General features: G+C 44.3%; 1 protein-coding gene across 4 annotated transcripts in view; it reads right to left on the bottom strand.

Annotated features, from left to right (window-relative positions):
- Positions 1-7,905: 7,905 nt before the first annotated feature.
- LOC139049592 (phospholipid-transporting ATPase ABCA3-like) overlaps positions 7,906-23,344 on the bottom strand; it is a 420,980-nt gene continuing 405,541 nt past the window's right edge. For all 4 annotated transcript variants that reach the window (XM_070525151.1, XM_070525150.1, XM_070525152.1 and 1 more), the window contains one exon: positions 7,906-8,197. In XM_070525151.1, coding sequence (XP_070381252.1) covers positions 8,015-8,197 — 183 coding nt within the window. In that variant the 3' untranslated portion in view covers positions 7,906-8,014. The remainder of the gene's footprint in view (positions 8,198-23,344) is intronic.

Below are 23,344 nucleotides of genomic sequence, written 5' to 3'. Positions count from 1 at the left end.
CACAGCGTAACTATGCACTTCCAGAGCTAATCGCAGTTTCTCGTTAAGGGAAGTCGCTCGTTGGAATGCCAGATGCGCCTTCAAAATTTCGCACTAAACTAACTTTGAATTAAGACTTTGCAGCGTTCTCGCAAAACGTACATTTATGGCAGAAGCACACTAACTCCCGTATCTCAAAGAATTCCTCCCTATCTTCTCAACGGAGCAGAGTTCAGCGCTGCCCCTTGACTGCCAGAGACGCTAAGGTTCTCAAGCATTGCCGTGGAGCGCCTATATTGAAACGTGATCACTGCTGTCGAGGGGTGGCTCTGCCTGAAAAATATTGCGATATCAAGCTACAATATGTCAGCAGAGACAGGAAGAGGCCTGCACATTAGGAGGAAGTGAAAGGGCGATAATCAGTGCAAAATGAAACCTGGCTAGGTGCTCAGAGGCGATTGTGTAGCGGGTGAGAGACGACAAAAAGTTGCGGTAGGGATATTTCCTGAGTAGACATTGGGCTCTGTCTTGAAGCAAGTAAGAAAAAAGCTCACGCATAGTGCACAGGGACGGAACCTTGCAGTAGTAGCAGGTGGGCTAAATGAGGACGTGCTAAACATAAAAAAATGGCTGTGGCTTAGGTAAGGTTAAGCCCAGGATGCGAAGCATAGTAGCCTTTATTTTAGTTGTTGAACAAGTGTTTAGCCTGGTGAACTGCTGTTGCTTGGCTATATTTGGTTCGGCTAGACGAAGAAACATCATCATCATCATCATCATCATCATCATCAGCCTGGTTGCGCCCACTGCAGGGCAAAGGCCTCTCCCATGCTTCTCCAACCACCCCGGTCATGTACTAATTGTGGCCATGCCGTGCCTGCAAACTTCTTAATCTCATCCGCCCACCTAACTTTCTGCCGCCCCCTGCTACGCTTCCCTTTCCTTGGGATCCAGTCCGTAACCCTTAATGACCATCGGTTATCTTCCCTCCTCATTACATGTCCTACCCATGCCCATTTCTTTTTCTTGATTTCAACTAAGATGTCATTAACTCGCGTTTGTTCCCTCACCCAATCTGCTCTTTTCTTATCCCTTAACGTTACACCTATCATACTTCTTTCCATAGCTCGTTGTGTCGTCCTCAATTTGAGTAGAACCCTTTTCGTAAGCCTCCAGGTTTCTGCCCCGTAGGTGAGTACTGGTAAGACACAGCTATTATATACTTTTCTCTTGAGGGTAATGGCAACCTGCTGTTCATGATTTGGGAATGCCTGCCAAACGCACCCCAGCCCATTCTTATTCTTCTGATTATTTCCGTCTCATGATTCGGATCCTCCGTCACTACCTGCCCTAAGTAGATGTATTCCCTTACGACTTCCAGTGCCTCACTGCCTATTGCAAATTGCAAATTGCAAATTGCATATTGTAAATTGTATTGTAAAGAAACAACTCATTCGTTACTCTGCTTCGCCTTGGACGCCCCGCATTGGACGCGGTGAGCGTCGAGCAACGCAGCGTTCGGCGCGGCAACGAAATGTGCGCCTGAGCAAGCGACGCACGCCTGAGCCTTAGAAACAGCTCGTTTCTAAGGCAACACCGCATTCACTAGAGGTGCTTTTGTACCGCTTTGAAGCATCGTACTCGTGGCTCAGTGGTAGCGTCTCCGTCTCACACTCCGGAGACCCTCGTTCGATTCACACCCAGCCCATCTTGCAAGAGTTGAGCCAAAGCCACTTCTCCTCTGTCGTGACGTCACAGTGTGACGTGGTATTCAAGGCGACACCGCCACACCTGAGGAGCTGGGTTGAGCTCTCGTAATATGCTTCGCATAAAAATGGACGGAAATAGTGCAGCGTTTCATGAGAGGTGCAGGTTTGCGTCAGATATCCCGTAAGGTGCTGATCGGCACAGAGGACAGTGCCGGAGGTTCCTTTACCTGACGCGAACTTACAGATGGCGAGTGCGTCCGCCAATAAGTCTATATGGCGTAACAGCAGAGAGAACGATATCGAAGTTGTGGAAGCAAAGAGGGAAGCGAGATGGTGGGGTGTTTTCAACGAGACAGAATCCAGTTCAATTGCAGGTTTGGAGTGAACTGGGCTGGTGACTTGCTGGTTGTTTAATTGTTTTTCTGAGGCGCCAGCGGCGCTCACGAGGCCAAGATAAACAGTAATGAAGAAAGTACGCAGGGGAACGTCAGAATGGCGTAAATGTCAATTACAGAAACGGGAAAAGAGGCAGAAAGAAGAGAGCTCACCGAGGAATAGGCTGACATAGGTGACCTCGGCCAAAACGTGGAGCAGAAACCACTGAAGTGTGCCCTGTTTGCGAAACGCTTTTTTTTTCTGTGACGTTTATGTTGGAAGCTTCTGTTCATCTTTTAAAGCCCTGGGTAGCACTCGTACACACCAGTACCAAGCGAGTATAATGAAAAATATTTATTTTGCAAGCCGTCATTAAGTACCAATATTCGCAGGTAAAATATTACATTTCGTCATTTCGTGAAAGTAGTCGCTTTGAAGTTTCTAACGTGTGATTGAATTCAGGGCTACAGTTCAACTAGTCCAAAGATATAGGGAGGGAGGGGGTGTAGTGTGAAGAAAATAACTTCCTGGCACCATCAATTGTGAATTTTGACCAATTAAAGGTGCCCGATTTCTCAGTCGCCCAAAACTCAACACAAGTAAAAGCTTTACGTTATTGTTTTTATTCACATATTCCGTACTGGAAAAAGGCTGACCTACGCACAGTGCGAAATCGTCACTCTGCAGAAGCAATTTTCATTCACAACTGAAACTCGTGCATAATCAGCGAATATCGATTCCAGAATATCCAAACCAATGCGAAAATTAACCAACACGGGATGGTCACACGGAACATGATTATCACATATGTTATGACGACGACACGTTTTGTGGCTTACATAAAGAAGGTAAAGTATGATACACATATTTCATTGACAGTATCACACGTATGGAGCCACATAATTTTAATCTGGCTACATGCATTTGTACGAACAGGAAGTAGCGTATAATTGCTCTCATTATTTGAACTACATGCTGAATGAGGGAGCATACTTCCGTAGCGCTTTGAAGGGAATATAATCTCCCTGTCGTTATACTTTGCGTCATATTCGTATATACAGAAAAGCTTGGAGAGTATTAGTACATTATTTTGACAGAACCGCAACGCAAGGAAACAACAATTCACAAAAAGAAACTTGATAGAACTCTACGATGGAAAGGCTATTACCACTTCACACCTAATGAGCATTAAATACTGTACACTTGTATTACTGATAATATTAAATACATTTGTGCCGGCAAATTGTATAACATCGCGTCTTTTCTGTAATACAGGAGCTCGAAAACTTCCGCACAGCCAAGCTGTACCTAAAACAGCAAGGTAACAGAGCATAAGGTACCGTCTACGCTTCACAATTCATATAAAATAGAGAGCTTTAACTTTCTTCGGTACGATATTGTGACGCACAGTTGAGTGACGGTGCGTTATTCAATCTACCTTGGGCGAACTTGTGCCCGACAAACAGCTAAACCAGAGCCTCGCTAGAACGTCCACAGTCTTTTCGCAAGAGACCCGCACCTCTTTCATCGAGTCCCACGCTTCCCTCTTTCACTTCTTCCATCGAGTCCCACGCTGATGGCACGTTGCTCCGATTGCGCGTGCCTTGCGAGCCCGTGTTGCCCGCTTCACTGCCGCTGTCTTTCGCAGGTAGCAGTAAACAGCTGGACGGACGCAGGAAGCGGCTGGCGCACCTAATTTGAAATCATCTTGCGTCGATATCTTAATAACGGTGCATCAAAACGCAACAAGAAATTTCATGCGTCCATCATTTTGCCGTCATTCCTCTTAAATTTGATCAGATATCACAGCTGTCTTTTTTTTCTTTACTTAAGCCTTGGTTTTATGTATCGAGAAAGAGTGCAGAAAATGTATAGCCCAACGAACACGCCCACAAGCCCTTCAGTACAAGTATTTTCGCGACAGCATGCAGATGGGCTGCCGTCATGACGACAGTGCTCCTATGTCAGTCCACTGAGGCTTGCACAGAACTGGTCTACTCGTGCAAAATGTATACCTACTAAAAAAAGTGAAATACTTGTGCTTACCTGCTGTCAATAATAAATGTGCAAAACTTCGCAGAACTGCGGTTCCCAGTGTTAGAATACCACATAGCCGCGCAACACATGCGATGCCTCGTTTTAGCCACCTTTGTCTAGCTCGGCTGACCTGGTTCCCTGCGTCTTCCATTCGTTTCCCGCCTGATCGAGCCTCTTTGTCTTATCTTTCCCATCTTCATAATTGGGACGACAACCAAAGGAGATGAGGGAGTGTGATCCGACTTCTTATATCGCATAGCGATATAAAAAAGTCTTATTAAGATACTCATTCGTTTTAGATCCACTGCCACCCGATTCATGGCCCATTCCGCGTAGTGGGTTGTGCTATAACTACAGGCACCAAACCAAACGAAACCAAGCGAATGGCAAGGGTGAGCGGGGGTGAACTTGACGGACGCACGAAGGCAATGATTTCCCGCGCTTCGCGCGATTCACAGAAATTCACAAAAAGAGGAATAAATAATGCTGGAACGTCCGGCGACCGCTTGAAGCACGCATGTTCCTTGAAACCGACACCAGCATTCGCCTTACGGGGGTTGGTGGTAGTTCCAGACCACGATAAACAGACTGTCGTGCATCGGCTGTTAAAGCGCGAGCAATTTCGTTATACCTTTTTTTCCAACGAGTAAAAAGCAGACATGATCCTTGCCGTAGCAGTTGCAGGCGGACAGAGACGCCACGCTGCAAGAATATTTCGAAGCTGGCACCCGGGCACGCGACCAACACCGATGACAATATACAACAGCTACGAGTGGCTGAAGCAAACCGCAGCTTCACAAGAAAGAGGCAGAGAGCTTCAGTCATAAATAATGAGGTTCGCAATAACGTTTTGTCTTGAATGGTGGCTAATCCGCACGCTAGCACGCGTAGTGTGAGCGCACAGGTCGATGTGCCTAACCCAATTGCCTCGAGGATTTTGAACACTGCTGGACTGCACCCATATCATCTGCGGTTGCATCAATGCCTGAAGTCCAGGTACCTCCAAAAGAGATTCGACTTTGCGAATTGAATTTTGATTCGGGAGGAGCAGGATTCTCACTTTCTCACCAAGGTACTCTGGACTGATGATGTGAAATTTTCCCGAAAGTGCCAAATAAATATCCACAACGCACACTCTTGGAGTGAGTAAAATACCCACTAGCTCGGAAGATCCCACCACCAATATCCGTGGTCGTTTAAGGATTGGTGCGGAATATATCACAGCACAATCGTTGGCCCAGTATTGTTTAACAACACTCTGACCGGCAAGAGGTATGTAAGTGAGTTCCTCAAAGAGCCGGTTTAAGACTTGTGCTGCAGCATGCCACTATCCCAGATTGACGCAATGTCGCAACCTTTCCAGCAGAAAGGATAGGGAAGCACTGAGCTGCCATGTGGCCGGCAAGGTCACGCGACGACAACCCTCTTGACATTGTCTTGTGGGGCTTTATTACAGATCACCTGTGCACGACAGAAATGACAGCTCCAGAAGTCTTACAGGACAAGATAGCTGAAGCCTGGCGCAGCATTTAACCGACGTTGCTCAAGGTAGCGACAGCAAGCCTTCTCAGAAGATCCCAGGGATGTATCGCTGCAGAAGGTGAGCTATATGTATGGTTAGGGGAACAATATACGGTTAGCTAAGCGAGACATGGAAGTTCCGATGGTCCCTCATTTTTATGTCGCTTGAAAATACGCGTTATTTGCTCAACACCCATCCCTGCCCTTTTTATTTGCACGTTATGTCAAATAGATTGGGTTCTTGTGAGTACTTGCCGTGTGAGGAATTTGCTTAATAAGATATTGCACATAGTTTGACAAGGAAAGCACTTCGTCCTCTTGTAGGCTTATGTTTACCAAACTGTACCCTGACGGTCGTGAAAATATTTCGAAAACAATTTATTGGTCACGAAAATGACTGCCTTTGGCTGCACATTTCCATACATTTAGGGTTCCGCTGCAATGTTGCATGAAAACCCAGCATATTGCGGTCTTTCTTGGACAAACCTACTGGGTCCAGAGTTCGGGACAATGCTTATCCGACATATTAGAAAAGCCACGGCCGGAGCTTTGAACGCCGGCTCTTCGAATAAAGTCGGCTACAACCTCGGATAGCAGCATCGCTGTAAACACTGCTGCACTAGACGGCACTCCCAAGTTTTGCGATTTGCACACGCACCCACAGCGGCTAAGGTCGAGAACGTTAGCTCTCTGTCGCAATATGGGTATTCCAGAACGAAGCCAACCGACGTATTATCTATCCGTGTCACCTATAATGATGCTGGCAGCGCCGCTGCTGCAGTTGCTGCCTGTAAACACGTTCGTGCCACCGCTAGAGATGACTAATCGGCGCTGCATCTACGACTGCAGGGGTCCGATGGCACTCGCCGTAAACTGTAGCGATTGCAAGCTGTCAAAAATGCGAGCTCTAAGCGTAAACTTTAATTTGAGGTCACTATCACCGCAACGTGGTATCCGAGATCGGAGCGGTGCGTTCATACGATGTTGCCAAACCGCAGTAACAAGAAACACTGTGCCTGAAAGAGACGTCGGAACACACTCGGTTCAAATAGATCGGAAGTAAAAAACACTCGCGTCACCTCACGACCTTTTGCACGAAGAGGCGTGACGTAGCCATGACCGCACAAAATGAAAGTTGAGGTTCCAGAGGTTGGAGAGAGCAGTAATATTTATTCACCTGCAACTATTTAATAGATCACGCCAACATTATTTTCTTGTTCGAAATCATTCTCTGAGTGGCACTCCCTGTATCTAAGCTGTATTCATCAGGGCAAAAACTGTTTCAGGGTTCTTTTTCACAAAAATTACCCTAACTGCAATGAATCATATGCAACTGGTTGCTTTTAGAATATACTTGGAAGTTTTTTTTTCTAAGAATCAACGACACGTGGGCGAAACATGACTCGTTCCTATTTTTTTTTCTGCAGGATATAAATGTTTTTATTGTACAGAAACGACCCAGATTGCAGCAGGCCTCCAGTAGCCCAGCAATAAAGCTCTTCGCCTGAGGCACGTTGCAACACTTTAGACGACATATAGCTAGCCCTCATTTATCCTGTCCCCAATCTGTACCACCAAATTTAGTGCAGCATGTTGATTTCGTACTAGATATGGTTCATGTAATGGCGACAACCATAAAGGGCCAGTAAAGGCAAACTGTGGAGCAGTTCCGATTGATAAAGTATTTTCGAAGAACCCTAGTATCGCTCATTTGGCGGTATTTCGCCGATAATTCAAAGAAAGAATAACGGCTAAACTTTTATTTTGGAATTTTGAGCCAGAACCTTAGGGCCGATACGTCATCGTGAAATCGCGGATTGCGAAAAATCCTTTTTCCATTTCGGCCGTCGCGGTTCAATGTGCGTTCTTGAAACATTTAACGCATTCTTGAAATTTGCGCACGTTCTTGCAACTGTTCGGCATCTTTAGAATATGACGCAGTCCATTCTGACCGATATAAGTTTTACAAAACCGCAACGGACATCCGCAACGGACAAATCTGTGACGTCATGGCATGCTGGTGCCGAAGTTTCAAGGCAGCGTCACCTCTTGACTTTCGTCCTTGCTTCCTTCCTGCTGCATCTTCTTGTGGTAAGCATGACCAGTCTGTTATTGCGGAAAGGTAATACACTAAGGCATCCCAAATTAGTTTTTATCTTTGCGTCCTTTAACGCCTAGACTACGTTCACTTTTTATTCGTTATTTTATCATTCTATGTTTCGATCAGCCTTTGATGACCAGTGTTCATAGGCAGTGCAAAAAAATTATCGAACTCCAAGCGTTCCACGTCAGAAAGGCCTTTATTGCTTGCCTCGCGAAGCAACTTGCAGCAGCCGGAGTTGCGTCTAAAAGCTGGACGTGGCCCTGCTGCTCAACACTCTCTTACCAACGTCTAGTTAAGCGAAACCGCCAGGAAGAGAGGGAGATCCCTGCAATCTCGCAAAGTTCAAGAAGATGTCTTCGAGGGTGTTCTCCCCGACCAGGACGTGTTCAAGGGGGAAATTTTGCTGGAGTTGCCCCACCATGGTGAACAGCTTGCTCCAAGGCATTCGCTTCATCAGGTGGTAGCCGAGCAGATTCTGGACGGCAAGAAAACAGGCGTTCACGTACCACGTGCAGGCACCGCGCACAAAAATGAAACAGAAATGTTACCATTGTCATCGTGAGAAAAACGATAGGCTCTTAACCCCGATGTGCGATAATTTCGTAAGACACCTACGTCATCTGCCAAGTGATCATCTGTCAAGTGACCCTGACTTGGCAGCAGCGGCTGTGCCAACCGGTTCACTAAATCTGCGCATTGCATACACAGGACACCACCGCCTTTCCCGGTGGCTTTGGGTCTGCATCTTCGGCGGATCACCGTTGCACGTGCCGTATCTCTTCGACTATCGCACGTTTCGCCGCTCATCTAAAAACTACCGTTGCCTTCAGTGTGACGTCAGCGAGCCGTGGACCAGGATTGGCTGCCTGAAAGAGGCGCCGACTACAAAAGGAACTGTGCCTCACCGCTGATCCTCACTTGGCAGCAGCGGCTGTGCCGACCGGTTCACTAAATCTGTGCATTGTATACACAGGTTTGTGCAATCGTTTGTAGTCAATTTTTTATTTTGTTATATTTTTAATTTTTTTCCCTGCCGCTGCTGCCAACCTCTTGTACAAGTGTTTGCTGAACTACTACTTTGAAATGCCTTCTCAAGTTACAAAACTGTTGAAAGATGTTAAACAAGAAATGCAAGATATGCGCAGTGCATTTGAGAAAGATCTTCGAAAGGAATATAAAGAGCTGAGAAAATCCGTAGATTTCTTTAGTGAACAGTTTGGTGCTATGGGTGAGCGCAGTGCAAAATCGCAAAAAAAGAAAACTCAGCGCTAAAGAAAGAAAATTCCGCGCTATCACAGGAATGCAAAGGACTGAAAACACAACTATCTGACCTTGAAGACCGGGTGACAAACCAAGTACAGTACTCGAGGAACCGGAACATTGAGATTAAAGGTGTTCCGCTAAGCAACGACGAGAACCTGCCTTCAATTTTGAGGCAACTAGGTGACGTCATAAGTGAACCCATTTCTGATTCCGATGTAGACATATGCCATCGTGTGCCAAGAAAAGACGAAGGACGTCCTAACATTGTCGTACAGTTCCGCTCTCGTGCGAAACGGGAAGCGGTGATTGAAAAGGCCAGGAAAAATCGAATTTTACCCTCTGATTTTGGTTACCAGAGTGCTGATGGTTCCAGTTCTCCCTCGGTATTTATTAATGAACACCTTTGCGTCGCCTTGAAAAAACTTCTTGGACAGGTTGTTGAGCTAAAGAAGAAAAAAGCATGGAAGCACGCGTGGACAAAGGGCGGCAAAATTTTCGCGCGCAAAATAGACGCTTCGAATGTACTGCGCATATCTTGCGTTGCGGACATCGATAAGATGAAATGAGGATCCAGGAATCCGAGCACTTTTTTCTACCGCCATTCACATCGATGGCTAGTAGATCGCTGAACCCTGCAGATGTGACTAAAATTTATCGTAAGGAAACGTGCACATCTTTCTTCCTGTTAAACGCTCGGTCAGCGCGCAATAAGTCTGATGAGCTGTGTGCCTTGCTTTCATGTTTTGGCTTTCCATTTGATGTTATTATGCTCTGTGAAACATGGTACCGACACGAGCACGAAGTAATACAGATACCGGGTTACATAAGACGCTACTTAAAACGCTCAGTCAATAACGGTGGAGGAGTACTTTTCATGGCCAGGGAAAGCTTCCAGTGTGATAAAATCGACGACGTTACGGCGGTCACACCGGACTTTGAAAGTTTGACCATGATTCATAACAAAAGCATATTTTCTGTTTTATATCGCCCTCCAGGCTGGAACGTAACAAAGTTTTTTAGATATATAGAAAACTTCTTATCCTGGATAAATAAAAACAGTTATGAATTCGCCCTGGGCGGCGATATAAATATTAACATGTTGAACGAAACACAGCTGCCTACTGATTTCACTCGACTATTAGAAGCTAATGCATGTTTTAACACAATAACTGCCCCAAGTCGCATTAGCAACGACTGTGAAAGTTTGCTTGATGTTTTTATTACAAACATTGAATCTCGAACTATTAACTCCGATCATTTGCCAATATTTCTTCTCTTGGAATCGTATGTCTCGGCTAAACAACCGAAGCAGTGTCCCCCATTGACTACTCAAGATATTAATCCGTCTACACTTGAGGAGTTCCGCACAAAAATATCAAAAATAAATTGGCTTGAAGTGTACAATCACTCTGACGTAGATGCCGTGTACGAGTCATTTTTGCGTCTTTTCAAGAAGGCTTACTCGGAATCTTTTCATCCTAAAACACTGAAGCCTAGAAAAGCTAGAAAACCTTCGATAACCAATGCACTTCTGAATCTAATCAAACAAAAAGATGCTCTATTCAAACGTTTTTTGGACACAAGAGACACATGCCGTCTATCCAAATTTTAAAAAATTCTAAATAAGTTAACTGCTACTCTTAGACAAGCTAAGAAAGATTACCTTCACAGATTGTTTAATCCTGAAGCTATAAAGCGAACAGATGTCACGTGGAGAAACCTTAGCACAGTGCTTAACATTGGACGTCAGCATTCAGAGGGCGTACGAGAATTGTTAGTTAACGGGGAACGTTCATCAGGCGCGCATTTAGCAAATGCTTTTAATAATTATCTTGTGTCCCTCGTAAATAGTTTGCACGATCCACGCTCCGCAGAGTACCTCAATTCCAGAACTTGTGATAGTGCTTTTCTACTTCCAACTAGCGCCGAAGAAATTTATCTCACGTTCTCCGGTCTGAGAAATAGGAAAAGCTGCGATATTGCTGACCTGCAAATACGCCCCGTAAAACACGTTTTAGACTTGATATGCCCAGTTCCTGAGCATGCGTATAATCTGTGCTTTGTCAACGGTATATTTCCCAAGCGCATGCAGCTCGCAAAGGTTACAGTGCTCTTCAAAGCCGGTGATAAAAACAACCTGTCCAACTACACACCAATATACATTTTGCCCGTATTTTCAAAATGCCTAGAAAAATTAATAACACTGAGAATGACCGCTTTCTGTGAAAAACACAATAATATTACTGACTGTCAGTTCGGTTTCCGGAAGGGTCGCTCAACAGAGTTAGCTCTACTAACACAAAAGGAACTAACACTACAAGCATTTGAGCAAACTTTATTGACACTAGGCGTTTTCACCGATTTTTCAAAGGCCTTTGACACAATTAACCGCACCACTATGCTAACAAAACTTGAAACTTACGGTTTCAGGGGCCCCTTCCTTGGCTTAATCAAAAGCTATCTACAGTTCAGGTGTCAAAGGATTTCAGTAAATAACTGTATTTCCGACAACTTACCCATTCATTCTGGTGTACCTCAAGGACGCATTCTTGGACCTTTGTTGTTTAACAGTTACCTAAACGACATAACTAATATTGACACCACTGCCCGATTCATCATATACGCTGATGACACTAGTCTGTTCTTTACATTTTGTTGTGCAAGGGACCTGTTGGCTCTTGCGAACACTGCTTGAAGTGAACTTAATTGATGGAGTTCATTGAATTCATTGTCTATAAATAAAAACAAGACAAAGGCTGTACTTTTTCAAGCTAAAAACAAAAATGTCCACATTGACGGCCATTTGCTAATGGTTTCCTCGATTATCAACATTGTGTCATCTATTAAATGCTTCGGGGTCGTATTTCAAGAAAACTTACTTTGAAATCTTTATACAGGCTCAGTTGCTAACAAAATCGCTCGTGTTGTGGGAATACTAACGAAACTCCGATTTTTTCTTCCCTTGAGCGTCAAAAAATGGCTTTATAACTCTCTCTTCCTGTCCCATCTTCAATACTGTCATTTAGTCTGGGTTTTAGTCATTTAGTCTAGTAAGTTTTGTGATGTCTAACATCACAAAACTTACTCTATTGCAGAAGAAAGCAATGCGTACTATCGCCAATTCTTCACATGACGCTCATGCGCAGCCTTTTTTCAGCGCCCTTAATTTACAACCCGTCACCTCCATATATCGTAGTATTTTACTCAAGCGTTTCACTACTGCGAAAAAACAGAACACATTTCTCGAGCATTTATCTCTATTGACAATGAATTCTAACATTTACAACACACGTCACAGAAAAACATGGTACGTTCCTAAAGCGCGCACTAACTACGGTCAACAAATGTTACGCCACACACTGCCATCTTCGCTAAGCTCATTGGAAACTCAATAGACGCCTATCTCTCCTTTTAATAGACTCATTGTGTATTCCTTTTTTTTCTTTTTTTTTTTGCTGTGGTATACACTGACGCCATGAATGCTTAACCAATTTCCTCTGCTTGTCAATAACTTCTTATTTATAGATGTGAATTTCAAGGCTGAATTACTTGTGTCATTTCATGCTATTCGCTTTCTGTAATACAATTTCTTGCAGCATTCTATTGTTCATTTTTCTACGCGTATGCATTTCTGTTATACAATGTTCAGTAATGTTCACTTTTTTTCTTGTTTATCCATTATTGTATGTTTGTGTTCTCTTTATTGTGCACAGTGCCATTTTTGTAGGGGGTACAGACCCCGTCAAGCCGAATTCATTTGGCTTTTTGTCTGTACTTCTGTCATCTGTACATGTATAGATGCAAATAAACTTGAATTGAAATTGAATTGCAAATCTCATAGAAGGTGTCGGTGTTATACAGGACAATGTTACGAAAAACGATGAAGATGGATTATTCTACAGGAATATTACCAAGTGAATGTTCTTCAAAATTTTGATGAAAACCCACCAGTTGACGTTGTTTAGTCATTCACAGTCAATAAATAATTAAAATTAGCCACCATACTCATTAGTTGTTGCTCTAGTTGTCAAGACGTCAATCGAATAGTTACAGCTAATCGCTAGAAAAGTTAAAATAGTGCGTTTCCATAAAGGTAAACATGCCCACTACACACAAAAAATAGCACGTGACCGCGCGCACAAGATTTTCTAATAGCGGGAAGCTTTCTGTGACACTTTGCAGAAAGCTACGGAGCGCGCACAAAAGAGAGCACTTCTAAAACATTGCACCTATTCACATGCGTTAGCACAAGCCGGAGAAGAGAAAACCTAAACACGTTGTTTTCAACAGGAAAATAATACATAACTTGCCACTGAGTGCTTATTATGACTTATTTTCTGCATTTGTCTTCCTCGTGTGTGTAAATGTGAACCTATTACACGTGATTCTACAACCCATTCCAGTATCTGCTCCAACAAATGAAGGAGACTGCCAAACGCGGTCCGGCTGCTTGGCACAGTAACGGATGTGGAGAACATCTACGTTCATATCTTTCGCTTCAAGCCTACAGCAAGTTATGCGCGGTCATTGCGCTCTCAAACAGTTTGAGTTGGAAAGAAAGGATTTACCTGAGGCCATCAAAGAAATAGAAAAACAAGCGATTCATCTCAGGTCATCAAACAGCCTGGATAGGATATCAAGCGGTTTATGTCAGGCCATCAGACAGCTTAAACAGGAAAGCAAACAATTCATCTCAGGCCATCAAGAACCTGAATAGGATAGCAAGCGATTCATATGAGGCCACGAAACCATGTGATTAAGAATGAAAACGATTGATCGCAGGCCATTAAACAGTATGAAAAGGAAAGCAAGCCATCCACATCGGCGATCAAACACACTGAACAGGAAATCTAGCGATTCATTCCCGGTTAACAAACAGCCTGATAAGGAAAGGGAGCGATTGATCTAAGACCATAAAACAGTCTGAACAGGAAAACAAGCGAATCCTTTAAAGCTCGCCGCTCAGGAAAGTGAGTATGTTACATTTGTTTGATGTTGATACACGATAATCGCTGGGAGTTGCTGGCGCACCTTGGATACAAGAAGAGTGCTGTTATCATTGCCGTGCTCGACCCCTCGTTTCGCCTTGTTTCGACGGCCATTACACAGCTCTACACTGCCGCATTTGATGTCCTTTTATTATGATAGGAACTGGAAAGACCCGTAATCATATTTAAGCACCTAACTAGATATCACAAATGAAAAATTACTGGGAGTTTTCAGCATTACTGCAAAAAACGTGGGCTTTTTTTTTACCTGCGTAGCAGAAATCACCTGTCTGTACACTTATTACATCGTGTATAAGAAGCCATGAGACATAACATAAGGTACCATTTGCGCTGGGAGCCTCGGGATATCAGTGTCCACATGGATTTCTTTCTGAAAAGCGTATATATGGCACTGAACCTTCATATGTTTACCCTGACCTGTAATCTCAAAGCAATATGCCTCGAGATAGACATATCCTCAAACATAGTTACTCATTTGTGTAGAGGTAGAGATATATGTGAACTTCTGCACTTACCAACCAACGGTTATCAAGAGGAATAAAGTGGCAGTTAAAAGCGACCAAACATAAATCTAGAACTTTTATGAGAAAATAGGTTAAACCACATTTGCGACCTGTCAAGCATGCATACTTGCTGCCACGCAGGCTTTTCGCAGCCTGGGCCGAATTCACAAAGCTTTTTTGTTCATAGTGCTAATACTATCAGCCGAATGCATTATGCCTATGTAGTGGCTAACATCACAATGTCGTGCTTTCTGCGCCTACAAATAGAATTACTGCGTAATAGTTACTGCGACGACTAGGGCGCTTGGCAGGAACACTTGCAGGAATTAGCTTTTACAAATGGTAAGGGCTTACAGAGAAAAAAAGCAAATTGGTACATGAAAAATGCTCAAAGTGAAATGAAAAACTGGCGACCTGCATATTAAGGACTCTGCCTATTGAAAGAGGTTTGAGTGACATTCCGGCCTAGAGGGATAATTTACAGAAAATGTCCTTGATTTTATGACAAACGCGTATTTCGTTCGGTAATGCACAATCATGTCAGACGCGTGCCACTTTTCAGATTCATTATTCCCGATGTTCGACTCACGCGATGTATGGCGGGTTGGCCTAAAGTGAGTTCACAACAATGCTGTGTGCGATAAAGTCGAGGGGACGCAACGTGTAGGTGGCACAGTTGCCTTAACAGAAGATTTCTGTCATTGTATAAATTGTTTTAGAAAGAGGCACACAAAGACTATCATCCTTGCCATCGTGGTATGTAGCTGTTATCAGGTACTCTAAACATTACTGACCGAACAGACGCACCAGGTAAGCATGGCGGTTCTGCGAAATTTTATAATAAAACCAGGGTTCTTGGCCTATTACCCGGGATATAGAACATAACCGCTCAAGCACATAATGCCCGCTTAGCATACCAGTCATGAAATATCTATTGAAGAGTGAAGCGGGGATACCGTGCTACTATCTGGTGCATCGTACGCGACCATACGGACACATACGTCTCAGAAAACCATATATGGTGCGAGTGAAAATGGTGAAGAAAACTCGTGGTAATGCACCGTTAACCAGGTACAGCGAACTTCAAACATACCTAGCTAAGTATGCTGACAAAGCGAACATGTTTTTAACAGCAATGGTTCTAATGAAAGCAGAGGCTGTGGTAAAAAAGTAATTCGGTAATTTGCATTCACGTTACCATAAAATACATTTTTCTTTACTTTTTCAAAAACAAATTAGGTACGGTATTTCTAGGTCCAACAATACTATTGATTTGTGTGCTATTGGTAATCACTTCCAGAGCTCTAAAAGTACATGGTTGCCTTGATTGATATTTTTCATATTTGGTACCACCGAAGCCTTTACTGGAACACACACACATAAAAAGATTTATCTCTGTATCTGATAAAAGCTTTGGCTGTCTCTGCAAGGCAGCCAATCTGGCACCAGTGGAAGTGGTGTTGCAGATGTATTATGCCCTTAATGAGATTGTTTATCTTATTGCATCTTATTGGGGAAACCACCACTACTAACAAACAACAGAAACTGCTCATTCTCCATGAGAGAGCTTTAAGGCACCTTCATGCATAGTTACTATTGCAGACGAAAATATATTTCCACGCAGGCCCTATATAGCTCGTACAAGTTGCATTAAGCGAATCAGTTCATCTGTTTTCGCTGGCTGCACTAAGTTAGCCCCAATATGGCATAGACTCAAGACCACACGATTCCTAACAAATATCTTCGGTCACAAATGCTAGTGGTCACTAAATTTCGTACTATAGCAGAGAAAAGAGAAAATTTCGCTCTGTCGCAACTTTATTTAAAGTGGAAAGGAAGACAGTTTCGTGCGTCCTGGAGTACATGAAATGCTGCTAAACACTAGTAAATTGCTCCAAATTAGTGTTTTTCATAGTACGATAGTACGGTAATGCTGCGAAAAAGAAAAGGTTGAAGAAGAAAACGACGATTGTCTCTGAGGCGAGCGACTGGATTTCAACGGCTATCTACCCGATATATCAGACTTTTACAAGCCAGTGCGTACCCTAACCTCGCGGTTCTGCATGCCATATACCCTGAAAGATATCACAGTGCGGACTGCCCTGCCTGTGGACTAAGGGCAACATTGGACCATGTCTTGTCGGAGTGCGAAGCCATCGGCTCCTCCTTCAGCGAGGATAGGTGGGCTGCGCTCTTGGGCAGCCCCGAACTCAGCGACCAAACCCTGGCCGTCCAGAGTGCCCGCGATCGGGCCGTCAAGCTCGGCTTGGCGGTCCCTACGTGGGACTAGCCGGGTGGCGCGGGGTCTTCTCTGGACCTGCGTCTTCTCTGGCCCTAATAAAGTTATTTCACTCACTCACCCACTCACCGTGCTAACCTTCATCTGCAAACTACCACGCGCAATCCACCACCATTTTGCTGGCGGCTGGATAACCTGATCACACTGCATGGCTTAGCATCCACCTGACCTTCGCCGAAGCCACCGCCTTTCTAGACTGCCTGCATTACCACTGGTGGTCGATATAGGACGCGGTGAAGACAGAACCCACATGGTAGGAGCTCTAGCGAACTCCTCGTTACCATTTTCAGCGGCAGCTACATCAAGGCAAAGCCAGCACCTGACCGAGGCCTTCACCTTCGGAGAAAAATCCGCAAAGGATGTGGACGAGTGTCACAACCACTAAAAACGGGTGAGCAACTACTACCATCGGGACGGAGTAAATCCGCTCTCAAACTTTCTTTTTCTGAAGAGCCGCGGTGCTCATGAGGTTCTATTACCACTAATATACGCTGCTTAAAACGTGGGATTGCTTCGCGTCCAAAATAAGGAGCGTTTTGGAAGATTCCGGCACGAACAAGAAAACAGAGCAGACGCTCCGTCAAAGAGCGCAAGTTGCAGGCGACAGGTGCACCATGTATATAGAAGTCATACTGAATCCCTGCAAACATGCAATAGCATCGAAAGCTGGCAAAGTTGGTATGTAGATTTATATCTTTGGTGAGTTTGTTACGTTGTTTACAAGGGTTTCGCAAAAGTATTTTCACAAATTATTGGCATTTCTGAGAGACATGTACAATGTACCAAATTTCGTCCGCTTCTGATGTACTTTTAAGTGGAATTGAAGAAATTGTGAGATCTTTTTTCATTGCTGTGTTACAGATAGTGCTGTTTGATGAAAATATGAGATATTTACCAATTTTTACAAAAACAGTGACGATATGAAAAAGAATTTACAACAAATAGTAACTATATTTTAAATGTTTATTTTAAATGCGACAAACCTCATCGAATTTGGTGCTGTGCTTGCCGAGCAAAACGATTTCTCAATTTCCATGTATTTAGATAGGAGGCCCGAGCTAAAGATTTCTCAACGTCGCGCAACGTCTACCAAAGACGCCGTCGTGCACGGCTTTTCATTTTGACCAATAGGTTTCGATAAGATACTCCGTATTATTTCCAGAGGAGTTTTGCTTTTCGCACTGATGGGCTACCGTAGCAGCTGCAAATTGAGAAAATATCTGCTTAGGTATTAAGATGGACGCATACGAACTTGGTTTTGCACCTTGGGGCAAAAGGTGTGACTGAATAATTGTGCGAACTGTTTCTGTGTCGCCGCCCACTAGCATGCTATGGCCGGAGGTGCTCACAATATCACGTCACATTTACTGGTCATCGGGCCAGGTACACCTTTGGACATGACATATACATTACTTTAGTTGTCAAAGCACTGCGCCGTCACGGTTATCCCCGTTCGTGAGAGACGACCATTGTTTATGACTATCGTGCAGTAATAAATGCAGTATTAGTGTGCTCTTCATATTGTCTAGCATGTGACAGTTCTGCTTTTATAATATAGCGGCATTGCAGGCTAGCAGATATCGAACGCCAAGAAGGCTGCTCACGTACTCAAAAGCATTGAGCACAACTCCTCACTTTTACTTTCATTCAAGAGTTGTGCGACTGTCGAGAACACCATTAAGGAATTTTGGCAGTTCGAGGAAGGGGTGCGTCGGCACATGCATCCTTATTGCGCGAAAATCAGTATCAGCCTTCGAATAATGACACCCTTGAGTGATTTGCAAATAATGTTATGGAGTCCGCGTCGCAAATTTCATACCCATGCCTCAAACTAAACATCTCACTTTTGTTTGAAGTCGCCTGGGAGTTGCCGGGTGCTAGCATCAGCCATAAGACCTATTGCCATCACCATCATCAGCCAGGTTAAGCCCACTGCAGGGCAAAGGCCTCCGCCGTATTTCTTCAACTACCCCGGTCATGTACAAATTGTGTGGCCTTGTTGTTCCTGCAATCTCATCCGCCCAGCACACCTAACTTTCTGCCGCCCCCTGCTATGCTTCCCTTCCCTTGGAATCCAGTCCGTAACCCTTAATGAACATCGGTTATCTTCCCGCCTCATAACATATCCTGCCCGTACCCATTTTTTTCTTGATTTCAACTAAGATGTCAATACCACGCGTTTGTTCCCTCACCCAATCTGCTCTTTTCTTATCCCTTAAGGTTACACCTATCATTCTTTCCGTAGCTCGTTGCGTCGTCTTCAATTTAAGTAGAACGCTTTACGTAAGACTCCGGGTTTCTGCCCCGTAAGAGAGTACTTGTAAGACACAGCTGCTATACACTGTTCTTTTGGTGGATAATGGCAACCTGCTGTTCATGATCTGAGAATGCCTGCCAAGTGCACCCCAGCCCATTATTATGCTTCTGATTATTTCAGTCTCATGATCCGCATCCGCGGTCACTACCTGTCCCAAGTAGATGTATTCCCTCACCACTTCGAGTGCCTCGCTACCTATCGTAAATTGCTGTTCTCTTCCGAGACTGGTAAACATTACTTTAGGTTTCTGCAGATTAATCTTTAAACCCACCCTTCTGCTTTGCCTCTCCAAGTCAGTGAGCCTGAATTGCAATTGGTAAATTGGTAAACTGAGTTACTAAGCAAGGCAATATCACCAGCGAATCGCAAGTTACTAAGGTATTCTACATTGACTCTTATCCCCAATTCTTTCCAATCCAGGTCTCTGCATGCCTCCTGTAAACGCGCTGTGAATAGCATTGGCGAGATCGTATCTCCCTGGCTGACGCCTTTATTGGGATTTCGTTGCTTGCTTTATGGAGCACTACGGTCGCTGTGGAGCTGCTATAGGTATCTTTCAGTATTTTTAGGACCTATTGCAACTCTCTTCATTCTCGCCTTATTTCGTACAATCGGGTTTGAGTTGAACTCTTTCAAGAGCAGACTTATGTGTCCCAAAATTTGGCCACAGGGCCAACGCATTTTATGTCTTTCTTTAGTTCAAGTTATCTTTATGTTTAGGTTAGTGCTGTCCTGATATTTCCATCGGTTTCACCTTTCCGAAGGTGCCCGCATTTCTGTCGGCGTCTGCTCATATTTTAGAGAGATTTTTGATAGACGTTGAAACCATAGCACGGCCCCCTGACCATGCTGCTAAAAAATTTTATTTTTTTAGGCTATCTGTAAGCCTCTGTATTTTTGTCGTTCATCAACTTCCTGAGTTCACTATGAATTAAAGCTCTTTGGACGACTGCATTCTCAACGAAGTCAGCAATCAGGCAACGGCCATTGGATTGAAGCCATTCAATCAAATTTACCCTTGACGACCGCCTTTTCCCACTTCGACTATAACTATGGAATTAATCAGCGCAATCCTTAAGCATATAACTTCCCATTGTAGGAGATTGTGCGGACTCCACGCACTGTGGAAATCGATGTAAGCGAAGCTCGTTGTGCGGTTTCTTATATTGAGGATATTTGGCGGTAATGTTGACTGCGAATGCTTCATTTCTTCGGCGTTTTCTACAATAGGAGAGTAGTGAGTTAATGGTAAACATTACTTTGCGTGCACCACTGATGTTTGCGTAGCACACAAAACATACTGCGAGACATGTTTGCGTGAGGTGTTGTTGCGCACCTTTGCTTATAACCTATTAGAAGGATGAGCATTGGCATTGCCTCACAGGGCACATCGCATCGCGGCAGAAGTTTTGTGCAGAATTATGGTGCTGTACGTGCTAAAACCACAATCGGATCATGAGGCACGCCGTAGTAGCGGACTCCAGAAATTTGGACCACGGGGGGTTCTTTAACATGCGTCTAAATCTAAGTTCACGGGCGTTTTTGCTTTTCGCCCCCATCGAAACGCGGCCGCCGTGGCCGAGATGCGTTCCCGCGACCGCGTGCTAATGACGCTCTTCACGCAGCACTTTCGTCTTACGCGTGGTTGTGAACTGTAGTGAAGGGCACGAGGGTAACACGCTTGCACGAAATACAACATTCACGATAAAATACGTTGGTGGGCTAATTGGTTTGAATTCATGATATACTGTGTAAATGCGACTGAACAGGGACGTAGAAAGAAACAGATAGGCCGAACATGGGTTCAAAACCACCAACGTGTTAATGCGACAGCGTTAAGGAGCTCGTGTCGCGGAAAAGCCGGTGTCGTCGGCGTCAGTGGCGTTGGCCGTGAGAGATAAATCCCAGAAGGCACTTCATAAATAAAAAACATTTTGCAAGATGGGCTGGTGGGAATCAAACTAGGGTCTCCGGAGTGGGAGAGGCTACCACTCTACCACGAGTTCGTCCCTTCAAAACCGGACAAAATCACCTCTAGTGAATGCGGTGTTGCCTTAGTAACATGCCCTAGAAAGTTTACTGCGGTGTATATCGTTAATTATGAGCATGTAACTTACAGAAATCGCAGTTTCACGAGTAGCGAAGTACGTTTCCGCTAAATTTCTTCTGTGTTCTGCGCACACGCAGAGCCATCTTGCGTCAAAAACAGAAGACATTGCGAGGAGGGCCTCGCAATGTACGGCGCTGCCCCGACACTTGGCACGCCACTCGCCCCATGACCACGTCCGCCTTCATGGCGCGTCGGGGCCTGGCTATCTCTGCGGATCGCGACGTTTGGCTGGCGTAGCACGTTTGAGTAAGCGGTGCGAACGGGATGCGATAACGCTAGCGCGTTACACTCTTGAAGGCGAAGCTTAAGCGTCCTTCAATTTTTTTAACTATGTTAGCACTGTCTCTGGGTGTCTGTTTCATTCTACGTCCTCGTTTAGTCACGCTTGCACATTCTTTTTGGAATAACCCTTTGTTCGACGGTTGGGCATATGTCAAAGGCCCACAATACGAACCACCTTCAAGTCGGTATCAGCCTGCAAAGGAGAACTTAGATGAAACGTTTTCAAGCGGATAGGCTTTTAATTATAATAAGCATATCTTTATTTGAAATTTCCTTCCTTTCCATGACGTGAAAGCCGACTAATAAGGATTTAAATTTTATTGATTCTTAAGGCCTCCTGCTATTATAAGGTTGCTGTCTTTTCCAACGTCCTAAAATAATATTTAAGTTACGAATAATAAATTATTGCGTTAAGTGTGTAAACACGTCACACGCAATAAAAAGTCCTAGTCCAGTTCCCAGTATTGACCCAATGAAAATGTAGCACGCCTATACTGTCACGTTGTAGTGATGCGAAAAACAAGGCGCTTCCAAAAGAGTGAATTACGAATCTAACTCATTATAGCGCGAACTTGCACTGGAAGCAAATAACACGCAGTAAAGTGAACAGGCCTCAGACATCAACACTCTGACTCTTGCAAGTCTGGGCATGCCCTAAGCCTACATTGTTAGACCGGATCTATCCCGAAATTCAAACATCACGCACTTGTGCGCTTTGCTGAGACTTTGCCAACTTACAACACACTCACTGGCGGTGCCCCGGGTTACGATGCGATGAATGTGCTACGTAGTGCAAGTGGGAGACTGCCCTACGCAGTCGCAATTTTGAAACCCAACTATGGGCAGTCCAACGGGCCTGCTACGTGTTGTAGAAGCTAGGCCTTTCTGTCCCGATGTGTGTGCGGCCCCCCACGTGCCAGTGCACGGGCGGATGCCCCTGAATGAAGTTTTACCAACTATCCATCGTTTCACCATTCGAGTGTTCGGATTGGTAACCTCTAGATACGGAGTAAGTTGAGAAGTTATGTGCATAATGAACGAAGCTACGTTAGTTAAAATTTCAATTATTCATCTTAGGTGGCTAAAGCTAGTGAGTAGCTTGGAGCCCGCCCTCGAGTTTATCCAGCTGAGTAAAAATGTTTGATTGAAAATTTTTGCGTAAGTGCTATCCGAACAAATATTTTGCAAATAAGTGCTCTCTGAAAGTGTAACTGATGCAGAAAAAGTGCTTCTGTAAACTCACAGAAATAACAGCGCTTCAAGAAGGACCACAATAGAGGAACCACTCATACACTGCGCTAAGAACTTGAAGCGCTGTTCTTTCAATGATAATGAACAAACAGTCAGTGAATCCTTGCAAACCAGTAAAGTCAACCTGATCGCACCTAGGCTTTTTGAATGCCATCATATTGTGGCTCTGTGAGAATGTTCCTTGTGGCGTGCCGGCTTGCAATTTTTATTGACGCTGTTTTTCAAAGGCAAGCAGTTGAAAGTTTTTGTGTCAATATAGCAGCGAACGTGTGCCACTGCTGTGTGCGTGTGCGTGCTTGGTCGCCGAAGTGATGCATGACGCAATGATGGTGCACATTTAGTGCGTCGCTGGTATCAAGACAATGCGCTTCCGCCGAGGGAAGAAAGATGACGAAATTGAACAGCTCGTCAGCTGCCCAGGGAGCCGTGCTAATGATGACGGTGCCATCGTGATTAAACCTGCTGCAGCGATATTGACGGCTCGGGCTTTTTATTTGCGTTAATTTAGATTTCAGAAAGAGATAATACTACAAATACAATGTGATTACTTATTGTCTCGTAGATTTACATATTTAAATGAACTTTATA

This window comes from Dermacentor albipictus, chromosome 9 (assembly GCF_038994185.2).
Source record: "Dermacentor albipictus isolate Rhodes 1998 colony chromosome 9, USDA_Dalb.pri_finalv2, whole genome shotgun sequence".
Lineage (NCBI taxonomy): Eukaryota > Metazoa > Arthropoda > Arachnida > Ixodida > Ixodidae > Dermacentor > Dermacentor albipictus.
Note: the sequence above shows the minus strand (reverse complement) of the source record. Positions and strands in the feature narration are given on the sequence as shown.